The sequence below is a fragment of the Clarias gariepinus genome, chromosome 19 (genome assembly GCF_024256425.1).
Source record: "Clarias gariepinus isolate MV-2021 ecotype Netherlands chromosome 19, CGAR_prim_01v2, whole genome shotgun sequence".
Taxonomy (NCBI): Eukaryota; Metazoa; Chordata; class Actinopteri; order Siluriformes; family Clariidae; genus Clarias; species Clarias gariepinus.
This window is the reverse complement of record NC_071118.1, coordinates 28710001-28728933: the sequence shown is the minus strand read 5'-3', so window position 1 is coordinate 28728933 and position 18933 is coordinate 28710001. Positions and strand designations below refer to the sequence as shown.

General features: G+C 35.8%; 1 protein-coding gene across 1 annotated transcript; it reads right to left on the bottom strand.

The window, feature by feature from the left end:
• Positions 1–3668: 3668 nt before the first annotated feature.
• Positions 3669–14826, bottom strand: arid6 (AT-rich interaction domain 6). The gene is made up of 6 exons (XM_053478874.1): positions 14709–14826; positions 10141–10297; positions 9954–10006; positions 7332–7429; positions 7099–7249; positions 3669–6185 (listed from the first exon to the last, which is right to left on the bottom strand). Exons 2-6 carry the CDS (start codon positions 10280–10282, stop codon positions 4896–4898), a joined length of 1734 nt encoding a protein of 577 aa, XP_053334849.1. The 5' UTR covers positions 10283–10297; positions 14709–14826; the 3' UTR covers positions 3669–4895.
• Between the last annotated feature and the right edge of the window lie 4107 nt (positions 14827–18933).

The window sequence follows — 18933 nt, the reverse complement described above, 5'->3', positions numbered from 1 at the left end:
AATAATTTGGAACAGTGCGTTTTCAGTTTTTTTTTTTTTTTTTTTAATAAATATCATTAGGAGGTTTGTTCAATAAAATTATTAAAATTAATCAAATTAATAAAAATGGTTGATAACTAGAAAATGATACTAACTCATTTGCATTGAAAATCAGAGAAAGAGATCATTTGCGTAATAATTTGGAACGCGGTGTAAAGTATAAAATAAGAGAAATGTTCTACATAGTAGAAATAAAGAAAAACTTTTAACTGTCATTTTCTAAAACTGTACACCATGTATAAATCATCAAAGAAAATTGAAGTGGAATCTAGAAACCGTTTCTAGACATGTGCAAGACATATTTGGGCTCACAGCCATCACAGGCGCACGCCATGACAATAGGGTTATGTAAATATTCTGTACACCAAGTCAAAGTATCAGCAGAGGTGGATAATACCTGAGTCACTGCCCTTTGTTACTATATGTAAGTAATATTCTAATCCACTCCTGCACATTTCATTTCAATGTATAGAATCCAGTTAAATATAATGTAGTAGATATATAAATAGTGTAGTGGTAATCACTGTCGCCTTGCACCTCCAAGGTCCGGGTTTGATTCCCGGCCAGGCTCGATTCCTGTCTCTGTGTGCATGGAGTTTGCATGTTCTCCCCGTGCTTGGTGGGTTTCCTCTTGCAGTCCAAAGATATATATATATAAGATATAGAAGATGAGTGAGTGAGAGAAATAAAAGCAAATATGGACATATATAGTCGATGAAAACACCTCCACACAACCACACCTCCACACCTCCTCCTCCATACTCACAGTGAGAAACACACATTTAGAAACCAAGACAGTCACCCGCTGACCTAACGCCCAACACCAAGCAGGTCATGTCCGCTTGTTGCTCGCCCAGTGTAATGGTTTTTCCTATAACTCTAACCTGAGTTGCTGTATATTCAGTGAGCTCTGAGGCTGCTCATTGTTAATGAACTTATCCTCGGCCGCACAGGTAGTTCTTGCTCTTCCTTTCCTGGGACGGTCCTCAAGAGAGCAAGTTTCATAACAGCGTTTGATGGTTTTGACGAAAGAAAAATCTTCACTTGTTTGTATTTCCAACGTTTTGTTTGTTTTGACACCTTTTGACTTGCGAGCGTTGCATTTGCACATCATTAATATTCATTAGCATCTGCCAAAGATGGGCATGTACACAGGATCAGCCTTGTCTGGGTTCGATCATTTCAGTGTTTATTTTATTCACATTCTTACACATGTAATATACATTTTTGGGAACAGTGGTGGTCTGTGTCAATCTTTAGGGAAGGAAGGATTTGCTAAATTTGTAACATTATTTATCTAAATTTAAATCTAATTTATCATTTAGTAAGTTAATATAATGATATAATGATTTAATTAGCTATTCAGTAAATAAAATTTATGTTTATGGTAAATATGAATTACAGATAATTTTACTTCATTTTAATAAATGAACAGACTTTGTCAAAGTCCTAAGTTTTAAAAATGTACATTTTGTTTTTTTAAAACTTCATTACACTTACAGTAAAAGTGTTTTGTCTGGATACCTTTTTTGTGAGTCTTTTCTGTACTTTACGACCGCTGATGATCTGGAAATAAAGCCAGTTTTTAATCTGAGGAATGTGTACAGGATGAAATGATTATAGCTTTTGATAACGTCATCCGCATGTTTTTAAGAAGAAACGAGAACCCCAGTATCAGAGTTTGATCTGATACTGCAATGTGACCCGCAGTGACATTCTTCAAGGTCTTTTATAATTCAAGACTGTTCTGTTGATGGAGTGACTGTTTCTACACCGATCATCCATAACAATATGGCCACCCTTAATAACGCGTACGTCCCGCAAAACAGCCCTGATGTGTTGAGGCATGAACACCACTAGACCTCTGGTATCTGGCACGAAGCCGTCAGTAGTAGCCAGTAGTTGTGAGGTGGGGGCCTCCATGAATCAGACTTTTTCTCCAACATACCCCATAGAATCTTGACTAAAAGGTGATCTGAAGAATTTGGGGGTCGACACCTTGAACTCTTTGTCCTGTTTCTTCAACCTTTCTTGAACCATTTTTGCAGGGTGCACCATCCTGCTGATGGCACTGCCGTCACAGAGCACTGTTTCCATCATGGGGAACCTTTTGGTGGGTCCTGACCACTGCACACCAGGAACATCTAACAAGAGCTCCATTTTCGAGGTCTCTCTGACCCAGGTGTCTAGCCACCACAATCCTTCTCAAAGTCACTCTAATCTTAACATTTGCATTTTTTTAGCTTTCAATATGTCAACTTCAGTAAAAAAATAAAATAAAATGGTTAATGTGCTGCCTAATGTATCACACCACCTGTAACAACATGTTCAGTGTTATTCCCATAACCTGTCAGTGGTCATAATGTTATGGCCGATTGGTGTAACTGCTATAACATAAATGAAAACTGGAAGTTGTTCTGAGGACGTTTTACAACATAACAGATAAAAGTATGATCTTTTATCTGATTCAGGGTCGTACCGGTACCTCGGCTTCACTACAGGACCTAGGAGCGTGATGGCAAGGACATTCAGCGCCCCCGACAGGACCCCAGCGCTCATTTGGCTCCTTGCAACAGGTTCTACTTGTAAGCACAGTGTCGCATGCGAAATAACACATCTTTTTATTATTACTGTTTTGCCCAAGGAATGTTTTAAGCAGATGTTTTAAGTTACAATGACAAGCATGTATGGTTTTGTACCTGTGACACAGGGAACAATGGAGGAATGAATGACTTACAGTTCTCCTGTAAGATAAAGGTATTCATGAATGACGAGCTCAACAAGACAGCCATGACAAATATCACTCTTAACAAAGACAAGCATGTGTTACAAAAGGTGGTTATTTTGGAAATATGCCATGAGACATATTAGGGTGTGGGTTTGGCTTTGCTCCGGTTTTAGATTTCCATGCAAATTCGCACGATTGTAATTTGTCACCAGTCGCTTTGTTTAAAAACTTGTCCTGGCCTGAAACAGGTTTTCATATATTGCAAAACAATGCAAAACACTCTTAAAAAGAAGTGTCAGCTAAAATCTATTTAAAAAGAGCTTTTATTTTCAGGTTTAGGAAATTCCAGACACTATACAGTATATTCTTACTTATTGTAAATATTACTGAAATCAAATAATGTTGTCAAAACAATCACTGAAAATTTCAAATCTACAGAGATCAGGCAACAATATGATCATATAAAAAAAAAATAATAATAATTCAATATATGTCATTTACAACAGTAAAAAAAAAAAAATCTCAAAAAAAAAAAAACCATTCTGTGTCTTTAAAATTAATATAAAATGTAACTATGTACAAATTCCCTAACCTTTTAAAGCTTTAAACAACATGTTTTATCCTGAGGTGTAAAAAAAACAATAACACTGCAAATTAACAAAACATAAAAAAAAATTATTGTACATAAATAAAAAATAACTGACTTCTTTCTGCGGCACAGTGCCGGAGTTTCTTCAACACAAAGGATTTTAATTCGCCAAATTAGAAGTCACAGTTTGTCCAGCATGTTTTTTTTTCCATAAGGCAGCTTATTCCTGAGTTTTATAATCCTTCAAAAGTAGGCGTTAATCTCATGAATCTTCATGTTTCAAGTTTAGTTTTTTCTACTGAGCACAAAACTTATTTTACAGAAATGGACTTCGGCTCATTTCGAAGCTCTTACTTCTGCTCATCCCTGCCATCAGGAGGATCTCCGCGTCTGGCACATGGCACGGAGCACCATGTGCCAGACTATTCATTTTACAGTGGATAACTATCAACATATCTTAGGTCTAGTTTTTTTATCTACTTTTTTTGATCAGCAATATCCATGAAGTTGTTATTGGGTTGTTTTAAATGTTTTTCGATGACTTTTATTTTTTTTATCCAAACAAAATCCAAATATATGTTACTGTGAACATTTTCCTAACCTCGAACAGTGCAAATGAAGGAATTTGGAAGGCAAGGCAAGTCCTGAACCCATTGTGAAATTTTCCACACGAAAAAGCTGTAGTTAATTTTATTTTATCTTTAGATCTTTAGCTTTATGTTAAACTGGGATTCATTTTAAAAAATCATAGTTATACCCGCAGTGACATCGTATCCAAATACACATAATCGATCCCATTTTTGTAGCTTTAACAGCTTCCACTTTTCTTTCAGTGTTTCTGAGGGAATTCGTGCCCATTCATTCTGTAGAGCGTTTATGAGGTCGGGCACTGATGTTGGGCGAGAAGGCCTGGCTCATGATCTCCGTTCCAGTTCATCCCGAAGGTGCTCGATGGGGTTGAGGTCAGGGATCTCTGTTCGGGCCGGTCGAGCTCTTCCACACCGAACTCATCAAACCATGTCTTTATAGTCCTTGCTTTGTGCCCTGGGGCGGAGTCATGTTGGAACAGAAAAGGGCCTTTAACAAACTGTTGCCATGAAGTTGGAAGTACAGAATTGTCCAAGATGTCTCGGTATGCTGAAGCATTAGGATTGTCCTTCACTGGGGGTTAGGGGCCTGTCTAAAACACCTTACAGTACTTTATTAATTAACAGGTTCGGTCAAATACCTTTTAACGATTGTTAGAACACCTGTAAGGTAGAGTGATGCATATGGTTAAACATCCCAGTTCTGTTATGGTTTAAATCCCCAGTCCTCAACCCAACCCCTCTTCTCCAATCAGATTACTTGATCAGAACTAAATGTTTTACATATCACTATAAAAATCTAAAAAAAAAAATGTTAAGTGCTTTTCATTTAATTACAGTGAATCTACAATCTCAGTCAGGTCTGTGTTCCAGACTGATGGTGTAGCTTAGCCATAGTTATAGTTTATTTTAACCTAAGCACTGACTGCCTTATTAAATATTACAGAGGTTCTTAGCATATTTTTCCACTTTCATGTCTAAATGGTGAGCTTGAAAACAGAAGTTTCAGATGTTCTGAAGAGATCTGGACGAAGGGGGCTGAGGCTGATTTCACTTTATCAAATGGGGGACTACCCGCTGTTTTCTCGGTGATCATAGCAGAGTTGATGGCTCTGACCTGAGCTGCGTCTTTGCTGTACCCTGGGGATTTGACCCCTGGTTGGTCTGGGATCCTCACAGGAGCAGAAGGAACTTCCTTGGTGCACATTTGTTGCTCCTGAAAACCACTTTGAAAGGGTTTGAGGTGAGAAACATGATTATAAAAAGGAAACTTGGTCAGATCAGGTATTTGCAGGGGCTTGACAGCGTACGGTTTGCTTTCGGGTGCCAGTCTTTCAGTAGCGCTCTTGCTAGCACTCATGCTGAAGTCACTCTTGCTGATGCTTCTCACTTGGTTCTTTATGCTCAGATCTGCAGGTTGATCAGCGCTAGGTTCAGAAGTCATTCTTTCTGGCAGTGAGTTGGGAGATTCACTGGGCTTGGATCTTGGTAGATGATGTTGATTAGATGCGGTGTTCAGCAGAAGACGTTCCTTGATCAAATTCTGGAGCAAAGACAATGGGATTTGAATCTCCATTCCTGCATATGGGTCTAATGGTAAAGTGGTGCTCAAGGCTCCAGGGCTTAGCTGAGACTTGGTTGAGGAGCCTGATTTGGACACTGGTAGACTTTGCTGCGGTGTGTGTTTGGCTTGAACGGTGCTGGGGTAAGGTGGGATGTGAAGAGAAAGAGGAGGAGGTGGAGGAGGAAGAGGAAGAGAAAGAGGAGGAGAACTTGGAGCCACTTTCCACAAGTTGGGACTGGTGGAGCAAGAAGATGTAAGGTTGATTACATTCGATTCATCCCTGATTCTCTGATTGATGAGTGCTCGTGCAGGAGGTGCAGCTTCACTGATTGCTGGCTGACTGCTTTGTGGTTGAATTGACGGAGCTTCATTTAGAAACTTGGGTTCCTTCTTTTTAGTAGCCGGGGACGTGAAGGATGACGGAAAATTGCTAGATGTCTCCAGTCTGTCCTGTTTCTTGCTGAGGTTCAGAGGCTCCGTCCATCCCGAGGATGATTTGTACTCCTGAGCGAGGTGGCGCAGGAACTCTAGTGACTGTTTAACGTTTCCTGTCTCCATGGGGGAAGGAGGGATGAAGGTCATCATGGGCCGAGGGTGAAGCGGAGAGCTGAGGGGCGGAATGGAGGGCAGGGACATGGCCAGGTAGCTTGGTAGAGATAATGGACCAGGTGGGAGGTACTGAAGGGCAAACACACATGTGCCAATGAGAATAGAGGAAATTAACAAATGAAGAATTTAGAGATAATTTGTGATTTTAAATAAATGATAAAATAATGGTAGAACAGTTTGGTTAAGAGTATAAATCAAATAATGATTTAACTAATACATTTCAAACAAAACCCTCAAATGAACAAAAAACAAGCAGTTAAATAAATAAAATAAATATATACTTTTTAAATAATAAGTATAATTAAATAAATAAATGAATACTATTTTGTTAGCCTGGTAAAAGAATTTATAACTAACTACAAAAATAAAGAAATATTTAAAATACATCTCTCTCTTCATAAATGGACATAAATGAACTAAACTGAGGATTAATAAAAAAAATTATATTATTAGCTTAATCCTCTCTAACTATAAACAATAAACCTTGCATTTCATACAGTCTTTTGCAAAGGAATGATTTTTTTTCCAAAATCAACAATTATTATAAATATAATAAATAATTGTTAGATTTATATAAATAATAATGAATAAATAATAAAAAAATAATAAAAAAAATAAAAATTTTAATTTACACAGTTAATTTTCTTAAGTAATTTATAAAAAAATAATTCCTGTGCAAAATACTGTATGAAATACAAGGTTTATTGTTTATAGTTAGAGAGACTTGTTATTAATGATTTATTCTGTATTCATTTATAAACTCTGATTGTCCTCACTGCCACGCCCTCCCGGTTTTAAAATGAGCATTTGTTTGTTTTTTTTATTCCTAAACATGAAGTCAGTTATTATTCTCTCACGTGAAACAATTAATAATAAGAAAGTACACCCTGTGCCATCGGGACCACGCTTCCCTAGTTTGACCAGTTTCACACAGCACCTGTACAGAGTGTGTGTGAGTGTGTGTGTGTGTGTGTGTGTTTACCTGGTTAAACTGGTGCAGGTGTGTGAAGTCTGCACGCTTGGAGCTCTGGTTGAACTCCTCGTCAGAGTGGAAGCGTTTGCGCTGTCGAGGCAGTGTGATGGGAACCTCGTCTCCGTATCCGGCCAAGTGATACTCATACGGAAGGAGCAGCCTGCAAACAGGAGGATCAGGTTTAATGAGCAACGAGCAGAAAGCGAGGAGTTTTAATCCCACTAATCTCTCACTCTTCTCACTTTTCATAGTGGCGGCGTGTGCATGTCGCTGCGCTGGTACTGCGAGGGTTTCCTCCCAGAAGGTTGTAGACTTTTTTCCAGAGCTGTTGTGCAGTCACCTGGCAGATCACACACGCACACACACACACACACACACAGGGCTTTAAACACGCACAATCATTACACTTAAACACACAGGCTTGTAAATTTGAACATCATTTAATTTAGTTTAAAGCTGGCAGTCAGGGTGAAGTCACGCTACACACTCGGAGTTACTGTACTTTACTAAAACATTTCTTCTTGTCCACTCGCTGGTCTGCACGTGCATCGTGTCCCTGACTACCTGCACCACCAGCCTCCGTCTTCACCAGGAACAGAAACTGACAGATACACTCGGCCACACTGTTTGCGTAAGAACAGATCAGCTGACCTTTGTGTCTTAAAATAACAACCGACTGTTGTGGTTGTTGTTGCTGTTGTTACTTCATTACCTAAAGCCATGTGTGTTATTTCAGACTTTTAAAAGTATGCATTGTTCTAGAATGCAGAAAATAAATCACTAAACAAAAAAGGTGTGTCCAATTTTTTGACTTGTGATTTAATGCTTATTAATATAAAAAAATATATTTTAGGATTTACTGTTTTTTTTTATTGTTTGTTTGTTTTTGGTGTGTACAGCCGACTTTGTACTAATCTGTCTGATGTTCCTGATAAAGTTACTCCCTTTCTAGTTATGTTATAAAGATCATTTTTGAAATATAATTTTCTTTAAGGTAAACTTCCAATAGACCTCAAATACACATTCGTTTTATTTTAATTTGATAGAACGTGCTGTATTTGATTTTTTTTGTTTTTATTTAATTCCAATCATTAAAAGATAACTCACTAATTAGACTTGGACACATTTTTTTATTAATGATAAATCTATGCTAATAGCTGTTACACACTTAGATATAAAAATAAATATATAGTCTTTTTACCATTTATTCTAACTTCATTGCACAAAAATAACATAAATCCATATCTACTTTGTACAGCTGTTTTTTTTTGTTCTATATTTCTTCATATATTTTCTATATTGTGTATTTTGTTGTACAGTTATTTTATTTTAACTTTAATTTTATATTTTATTTTATTCTTCCTAGTTAAATTTACCTTTTATTTTATTTTTCATATTTTTTTCTTTTTCATAGTCTTTTATTTTTTTATTTTAAGGTCACGAGTTGTCTAAGCATTTCACTGCATATCCTACTGTGTATGACTGTGTATGTGACAAATAAAAATTTAATTTTAATTTGATAAATGAGGCTTTTAAGCAAAATTTATATTTTAAATCCTTAAAAATATCGCATTCGTTTAGAGTAGTGTCTTTGCTTTAATATAAAATGGTGTGTTTTTGTTATTATATTTTTTAAACAATTAAAATATTGTATTTGAACACACATTATTGTGGACTATAATATAATAATTATATATATAATTTTTTTTTTGTTTAAATTCCTTTGGGATCAATAAAGTATTTATCTATTTATTTTATGTATTTAACCAGAATAGCGGGATTGAACAAAAATCCTTGTAAGTAAACAAGCGAGATTTGATCTAATAAGAGGCGGTGCAGATCTAAAACACAGGATCGGTTTCGAAGAAATAATAAAAAAAGAAGTGGATCAGATATCGGGGAAAAAACGTATTGGATGTCAAACTTTGTAAAAAATCTCAAACTGATTTAAACATTTACATTTTACATTTACATTACATTTAAATGTGGATATGTTTCTTTTTTATCCTAGGTAAAAGTGATTTTACCAAATGAATCCCCTTAAAAAATGGATATTTACAATAACAACCGTGTTAATTGTAAAGTGCTTCAGGATAAAAGGAAAAAACAAAACAATATTGGATAGAAATCTGTAACACCTACGTTACATCCTGGACCATTGCACATTGCACATTGGACCATTGCACAAAGACACTTTAATAACTTTGCACACCTACCTTCACAACTACACTACATTTTACAGTTTTACGTTTACATCCTGGACCAGTGCACAAAGACACTTTAATAACCTCTGCACTAAGACACTTTGTTCCATGCATATTTGCACACACCGTAAAGTATATTTCAATTTGCACTGTATATTTCTATTTTGTACATCCTATTTCTATTTTTATTTTTAGTTCTATTTTTTCATAGCACATTTCTATTTTTATTTTTAGTTCTATTTTTCCTAGTTTAATTTAATTTTGTAATTTAATTTCTATCGTATTTCTTTTATTCATATTTATTTCTTATTTGTAAAATTTAACTCTCTTTTAGGGTCAATGGCAGTCGTATAATACATTTCACTACATTTCGTACTGTGTATGTTTGTGTATGTGACAAATAAAATTTGAATTTGAATTTGAATTTGAATTTGAATGACGCTCATACTTAAAAGTGGTATTTCTAGTTATTATATCTATACATATAAGAATTTAAATGTAAAAAGAGAAGCGTGAGAGTCAGTACACATCAGAGAGTGACGCGTTCAGCAGGAACATGAGGAACTTTATGGATTAGGAAGGAATTTACAGTTTTGTTGTTTTATATATAATTGTGGTTAATGAAATGATGATAATGATGATGATGATGATGATGATTACCTGGTGATATCCTCCTAACTCCATCACTGCTTTAAACATCATGTACAGGTTAACTATAGTGGGAAACACACACACACACACACACACACACAGAACTCATTAAAATGTTTCCTGTTTTTGTCGCTTATCTCTTTCACATCATACACCTCTCTCTCTCACACACACACACACACACACACACACTCACTCTGCTTGAACCCGAGGTGGGGGATTCTCTCTATCGGTGTGTCTCTCTGCTTCATGAAGTAGTAGAGGTCTTTGAGGAAGCTCTCCTCAGTCATGCTCTCGGTTTTCTCGCTGTGTTTCTCCTTCTGTTCGTCCTGCTCCATCTCTCCGGCCGGAAACTGTAAACGCATAAAAGTGTATAACAGTCATTTCTTCTGTCATATTCATGCTATTATAAGGGATACAGATCATATTTATTTTTTATCTTAACCGGATTTCTTAGGGTATCGATCTGTCATTTTAGTACGTTAATCTATTTTCCTATGATTTCATAAACAATATCTCCTAATGAAAAGTCATTTTATGACCTCCATCCATCGTGTTCTATTAGTTTGTAATGATGACTTGCTGTTTTGTGTCACTGGGTGATCTTTCTGTTGTTGATTTCACTTTGATGTGTGTGATGTACAGTGATTCCGTGTCCTTGCTGTTATTTTAATCCTTTTTAAGCGCTTTAAGTCGCGTCCGTTCTTGCTGGTGAATAGCTACTATTTTCTATTAGAGAATTCTGTTCTACTCTGTTGTGTTTCATGGAAATGGCTTTACATGTTGCACAATAAATAAAACTATGTGATACGTGATCGTGAGTGTTAGTGCACTGGATTCGCTGCACACTTCTCACCGACACGCTGCTAATGTTACGAGCAGATAATAAAAACGCAACGATTCTCGGTGTCGGTTTTCGGGTCGATTTCAGGTCACAGAATAGCAGGTTTTCACGGATTGAGGTTTGTTTGCCGTGTGAATCAGACTTATATTTGATGGAAATGGGACTTTAATCCGAAAGTTCATCCAAACAGGAGAACAAAGCGGCTTTACAGAAGCGTGACGAGTCGCTGGTGATCAAACAGGCCTTAATCCGTCCGAGACAAGGCCGCAGTGTGGCAGCGAGAGAGAAGAGCAAACACACTGCGCTGAGAACATATTTTAGAAAATGTTTTGTGTGTCGAAAGAATCAACAATCAAGCGGCGGTCACGGTGTTAGAAGATGCCGCAGTGCGTCTCAACACAAACGTTACAGAACCAGAAGAGGGATCTCAGATAGGATCTAAGATGAACCGGGTCTTACTGTGCCTTATCACACACACACACACACACACACACACACATTGTGTTACTCTTGAGGGTTTCGAGGGTTCCTGATAAACCGGTAAAAGAGTAAATATGTACAGTACGTATATATATATATATTTTTTCACAGATACCTACATGCGATGCGATGGTGGTGCGAGTTTACGCATACCACAAACGCCTGCATGTGATTAGAGAGAGAGAAAGAGAGAGAGAGAGAGAGATGCCATTGTGAACGTGCGCAAACGCTCAGCTCTGATTTCAGCCCTGGTCCTATTTCCTGTAATTATACCGTATTGTCCTCCAGCACGCATGTTCCTCTCCAGGAGTCACCTGAGTGTCCTGTTCTTACCTTTGCGAAATCAAATTAGTTAATACAGGGCGTTAATTTGTGGGAACAGACTGTGATCTCTGTGCTATTCATTGTATTCCTTTATAATACCCTGGTCATGTGATCGGTCGCTGCCTAGCACCTTGATGGTAAAATAAATGATATTGAGTGTATTTTCCTGCTGTACTAACCTCCTCTCTTACCAAAGTCTTAGAAATATTCCAGATTCCTGAGCACAAAAACCCACAACTATAAATAAATATCTAGGCTGTGTCCTTTTCTTTTTTTTTTTTCTTCTTCTTCTTTTTTTTTTTTTTAGATAGAATAGAAATAGAAACTAGAAAATAATTAATCTCAGGGTTGTATTTGTTATAGTAAACATTTACTACATTAAATAGCTATAATTAGAGTATAGGTCACTATAAATAAATCAAAAATAGCAAGTGCTGTTCTATAATTAATAAATTGCTTTAATTGTTAATGTAAATGCACTTCAGGACGTGCTGGTGTAGGAAAACAGTCAACTTCAAGGTGGAATTTGTAATAACATGGTTGTTGACTTAGTTAAAAACTTCAGGCCGTGTTCTTGTTGGAAACTAATCAACTTTAGGTTAAAATCTCTAGGGATGGAATTTTTTTTGCAACATTGAAAATATCTAAAAATAGACCAAAATGTTGTTTAATTGATCAAACGAGGTAATTAAGGACATTTTTCTGGTTACCCCAATACCTCTAAAGATAATGTGTGCAGGAAAAAAATTACGATTGTGTGTTAACTCACACTAGCTTTACCCTTGATACATTTTGCCAACACTTATCTGACATTCAGAGCAAATACGGGTAAAAACAAACAAACAAACAAACAAACTAATAAAAAGTTTCCTTCCCTACAATAGGGGGTCAAATGCTTAATTTGCTCTCATAGTTTAAAAAGAGACTTTCATTTAAACAAGAATGTCAGAGATTATCTCAAGCGCTTATCAGGTGAACGGGGTGCAGGTGATAAAGGGGGCGGAGTCAGAGATCAGCAGGTAAAAGTTGAAGCTGTGCTTGATTTTGATTTGATTAATAACATTAAAGAAGTCTATCATTTCCTTGCTATTGTAAAACATCATTTAATTTCTGTACTAAAGAAACAGAACTTTTGTTACAGGTCTACCGTTGCAGGTGTATCCTCAGGCAGGTATGTGTCTGATCCGTCTTTACACTTACACCTGTTTCAGGTCTCAGCACTTCTACAGGATTTAAGGTCAGTCCAGGCAATTTAAAGACAGAAGGTTGTAAGTTTAAATCCCAGCACTAAAGTCCTGAAATATTGGCTTTATTTGTAAACTATAACTGTGCTTGTGTATACACAGATCAGCCATGACATTAACACCATATACCATAAACACAGTAATATTGATTATCAGTTTTACCCCAGTAAACTGGTGACAGGACCTTGGGCACCCGAGGCTCATCCATGCCCACGGAGCCCAAAAAAAAGTCCACACTGGACATGACAGCAAGGCATCAGAAGAGCCAGTGCTCCACAGACCACCGCGCACGGGGCCCAGCAAGGACAGGAGCCCAAGGCCCCCGACCCGACTTCCAAACTCCCCAGATCCCAATCTGATCAAGTCCGAGCCACGGAGGTTCCACCCCGCAAACCCACAGCACCCAAAGGATCTGCCCCCCCCCCACCAATAACTTATTTTAATATATAAATATAAATAATTCCCTAATGACTTCTCAGTGCCGCTGTTTTTAAAACAATAGATTTACACTGATTTTAAAATGTTCTCAATTTTAGTGTGTTTATTCTACTGTATAAGAATTTCAGAATTATATTATTTACACAAACAAAAACATCCCTTAGAGATCTAGAGAGCAAATGTTGTAACATTGTATCCCTTGTTCAGATTACATTTTATATTTAGTAATAATTTATTTTATTATACTGTAATGTAAAAAAATTTTTATTTGACTTCACAAAATAAGAGGAGAAAAAGCGACCTGGAGAGTCAGTGATATATCAGTGGAGTCACAACCACTCTGTGTCATCAGTGTGTGTGTGTGTGTGTGTGTGTGTGTGTGTGTTAAACAGTTTTTCATGGGAATTTCACTATAAAAATGTTCCTTCACAACGAATATCATTAATTTCTCTTATAAACAATATCATATATCATTTCTTTATGTCAGTTCTGAAATGTAATTTTAAAAATGAAAAATGTTCATCTTTATTAAATGAAACTTTAAAAAGGTAAAATATTAACAATTCCTCAATAAACATCTGTCAAATTCTTCTTTTCATGTACTTATGCGTGTGGTATGAAGTTAAAACACATAACTTCACACATCAATCAGTAATTGTGCCGTACTTCAGCGCTTTAATTGTCTTTCAGCTCCCTCTGACTATGAAAGTGTGCATTACCTCATTAACACACATTCATCTTATTAGTATTAGTGATTTTTGTAAGATTGGATTCTGCTATAAAAGGCTAATATAAATGCATATATTTAAAAGGAATAAATGCAGATGTTTTAAAAATATATATTATTATTATTAGCTATTTCTATAATTTGTTGGCTATTATAACTGCTATTGATTATAAAAGCTTACTATAAACTTTCAGGAGCATTTCACTGTAAGCATAAACACACATTGTTCATTTTTCATGATTTAATTTATCTTAAAGTTATGTTCTCTATAGCTTTGGTACTACGTTTAATACTTTGATTTGTATGATTTTTAATTATGTAAATGTTTGTAAACATGCAAATATTTGCATAAGTTCATTTTTGATAAACTGTGAGCCTTGAATAAAGGCTAATATTATAGATTTACGCTAATATTACACAGTATTAGAAAATATTGCATCCTTTTAATTATATTACATCAGAAGTGTAAGCTTGAGCATGGAAAGTGTAAAAAATAGAAATAAATCGATAAATAAGGTTAATTTGTGATAAATGCGCAGTATTGAATTATTTCTTCTTTGCATCTATTCGCTCTACTCCATCTCCCCTGCTTCTCCATGTGCATGAACACTTCTTCTCCACTTCATAAACACTGCACTCTTTACTAATCTAACTCAGATTTGTCCAGTATTACAATACTTAAATGTTCTCATTACATCAGATCTTACCTCGGGGTGTTTACTATAAATTTCCGAGATCTTCTGCACAATCCAGCATATGTTGGATTGTCTCTGTCTTTCCCTCCTTCTGTCTTGCTGGCTGTCTGGCTGCGAGTGTGTGTTTCTGCTGTCACTGTTTCAACTGTCACACACCAAACAGGACCAGCAGCACTTTTACCCTGAGTGACATCACAACCTGTCAGTAATAACACGTCGCACCTTATGTATAAGTGTATCTGGAAGTGTTTGTGGAAGTTTGTGTGTGTGTGTGTGTGTGTGTGTGTGTGTGTGTGTGTGTGTGTGTGTGTAAGGCATTAAGAATGTAGAGTCAGACTGGTTTTACCGGTTCTAAAAATGGCTGCAGAATGCGATATAATATAATTATTATGTAATTATTTTTTAGTGGGGTTTATGTTAATTGATCGTAGCAACACCCTGATATGTGATACGGAATGAGGAATGAAGAAAAGGAAAGAGAGACTGAAAGAAATATCTTAGTCAGTTTTAAAAAAATATTAAACATATACATACACAGTCATACGCATATATATATATATATATATATATTGCAAAACATTGCAAAATAAACAGTTTCTTAAGGTTTTTTTTCTTACAGGTGCGTGTGTTGTCTAATTTTTTTGTGAACTGCTGACAATATTTCTTCTAATAAAATATGACTATTGTTGCACATACACATTTGCACATTTTCTGGGCACTTACTGTAATAAATCTTATGTGCTATCTACTTAAAAAAAATATGGTAACAATATTGCACATGTTGTTTTTAAGCAGTTTTTAAGGCTTGATTTTTTTTGAAGAATTTACTTGAATAAATCATTTAAACCATACTAAATTATTTAGCCAGACACATGATGATTTTAACATTATTAGTGGAATAATCTTTTTTAGTTTAAGCAGATAAAACAAAAGGTACTCATATGTATTAGGGAAAATTACTTAATAATATAAAAAACATATAAAAATTTCATGTTTCACTGATATCAAAATATTAAACACTGTGTAAAATAGTGTATATAACATTTACAGCAGTCTTTAGATCTGTACCAATTTGTAAAACAGTTTGAAATCACCTGACGGCGGCCCGGTGGTGTAGTGTTTAGCACTGTCGCCTTGCACCTCCAGGGTCCGGGTTCGATTCCCATCTCTGTCTGCATGAAGTTTGCATGTTCTCTCCGTGCTTGGTGGGTTTCCTCCCACAGTCCAAAGATATGTAGGTTAGGCTAATTGGTGTTCCCAAATTGCCTGTGGTGTGTATGTGTGATGGATTGACACTCTGTCCTTGTGCCCTAAGTCTCCTGGGATAGGCTCCAGGTCCCTGCGACCCTGAATACAGGATTAAGCGGTATAGAAGGTGAGTGAAATCAGCTGTTTAGCATTATATGCTAACATCTTTTTTTGTGTGAATAGTCACATTCTGTACTAAAACCTGAGAGAACTTGTACAGTAAACCATTTCTAGGTTCATATCTTTATAACATTGTAAAACATTAACTCCCCAAATCCTGTTTTAGTGAACTTTGGAGACACGACAACAAACTCGCGTATGCTAATGGCGAGCAGGATGTTTTACAGAAATGTTCACAATGTTTGATTTATTTCATTCATATTGCTGATACTAGTGCAAAAAAGGAACTTATTTAAGAAATTTTAATAAAATATAAAAGTTCGTAAGGGGCTTAACTTACCTCTTAACACTTTACACTGTTCATGTGTTCCTTCAAAATGCCGCCTGATTATTGCTGTTGTTGAGATTCAAATGAAGGCGACTCGATCAAACCCAGATAATTGGACCAATTCTCCTAAAATAAATACGAAGCCTTTTTTCCTCAAAATTTTTGCCTAAATGGTTCCTCAAATTAGGCCTAAAAATTTCCTTTAAAAATAGGTAAAATTTATTTCTTAATTTTATTAGTGAAATGTTTTCAATATATTATAAGAAACACAGAAAACCATTCTTTTTTTCTTTTTTTTTTTACCTAAATATGCACCTTATTTTTAATGATCACATCAATTTTTTAAATTAAAATTACAAATTACAAGCCTCATGATTAATTTTTTACAGTGTGGACATTTTCATTTATTTCCATTTTTATTTCCACTTAAACTGCTATTGTGTCTTTTGTACTTATAGGTTTTTATATTGCTTATATATTTCTCTTTGATATATTTTTTTGAACATTTTTATATTTTGTTCTATTTTCTTATAGTTTCAACTATTTATTTCTTATTTCTTGTTAAATGTTTCAAAATTTTTAAGGTCACGGGCGGTCAAGGGCATTTCACTGCAGATCGTACTGCGTATGACTGTGTATGTGACAAGTAAAATTTGAATTTGAATTTATAAATAATGGTATTTATAGCGTATATTTAAAGGAATAAAAAAAAACATTGCAACATTACAGTAAATAACCCAGATTATGCAGTATTTGCTGATCTTTAATAACTCAAATAAAACAAAATGCAAATAATGTGTAAACAGAGTGTGTTAATGCTTTGGCTAAATAACATTAAGAAATCAGTATTTGGGGGAATAATTACCCCGATTTGCAGTTACAGCGTTCATGTGTTTTGTCTCTTCACCAGTTTTTCGTATTGTTGAGGAACTTTAGACATCACTCTTTATACAAATAAGCAAACAGCTCAGCTTTACTTGATGGTTTGTGACTCTCCATCTTCCTCTTGATCCAGAAATTTTCTCCACTAAAATGCAGATCTGTTTTTTCAGAGCTAAATATTTAATTTCATTTATTTATTTTTATTCTATTTACTTTATAAATATATTTTTGCACATATAATGCCAATATTATTGGCTCGTATTTAAAAGTATTGATAAATACTTTTGAATCTGTAAATCTATAACATCTCCGAATAAGATAATAACAATTAGAAAAAAAAAAAAAAATGATCAGATATTTAAATCTAAATTTCTTCTAAGCAGTGCAAATGTAAGAATATCTTCTTCATGTTTGAACCCTAAATTATTACAGAAGATGGAACGATCTTATGTTTTTTTTCTAAGTACTGATTTTGATCCTTAAACCATCATAATACTCATCCACTATTAATCTTTACATTTAATAATACCATCTTTTAAAAAATATACCCCCCCCCCCCCAGAAAAATGTAAAAAAAAAATAAAAGAAATAAATTATATGGAAATATTACAGTATATATTAAATTCAGTTCAGTTTTATTTGTTTGGCGCTTTTAATGATTGTCACTGTCGAAAGCAGCTTTACACAATCAAAAGAAATTATGGAAATTTTTCTAGATCCAAATGATCAGATCGTCCCTGATGAACGAGCCGAGTGTGACGGTGCTGAGGGAAAAACTCCCTGAGATGGTGATAGGAAGAAACCTTGAGAGGAACCAGACTCAACAGGGAACCCATCCTCATCTGGGTGATAACAGATAGCAGGGATTGATCTGCACTCATACTGTGTGTTAGGAGGCGGGAAGTTCAGTATAACAGGAGATGTGGAGAAGTTCATATGGAGTCCAGTTGGTTATTGGAGGCTCAGGTAGACTGTAGGAAACTCCAGGAAGAGAGAGTAGGAGAGAAACCAGTTAGGTCTGGTCACAGTCACACAATGTATAATGTGAATGTATATTAACTGTAGAGTGCAAGCAGGGACTCCGGCAGGACTAACTATGACATCATAACTAAAAGGGAGAGCCAGAAGGAAACACAAACATGAGGGGGAACTGAGATGTAAAGCGACCAATCACCTCACCGTCAGCAAACCTGAGTGATCAATGAGAGTGAGGAAGACAGCATCTAAACATACCAGTTCACCATAATACTCTACGTCCATGAGTCCCCCAGATCTGCTCCTTTACCTAAGGCTAATCTATTTATAAAAATGCTTGGCTAAATAAATAGGTTTTTAGCCTGGACTTAAACACTGAGACTGTGTCTGAGTCCCGAACACTATTTGGAAGACTATTCCATAATTTTGGGGCTTTGTAAGAAAAAGCTCTGCCCCCAGCTGTAGTTTTCATAATACGCGGTACTGATAAGCAGCCTGCATCCTTTGATCGAAGTAGGCGTGGCGGATCGTAAGACACTAGCAGTTCGCTCAGGTACTGCGGCGCGAGACCATGCAGTGTGGATAAGGTAGGGGTGATGTGCTCGTATCTTCTGGTTCTAGTGATCCATCTGATTGAACTGATCGTGTCTTATGATGACTCACATGACAGTATGAATGTGCGCC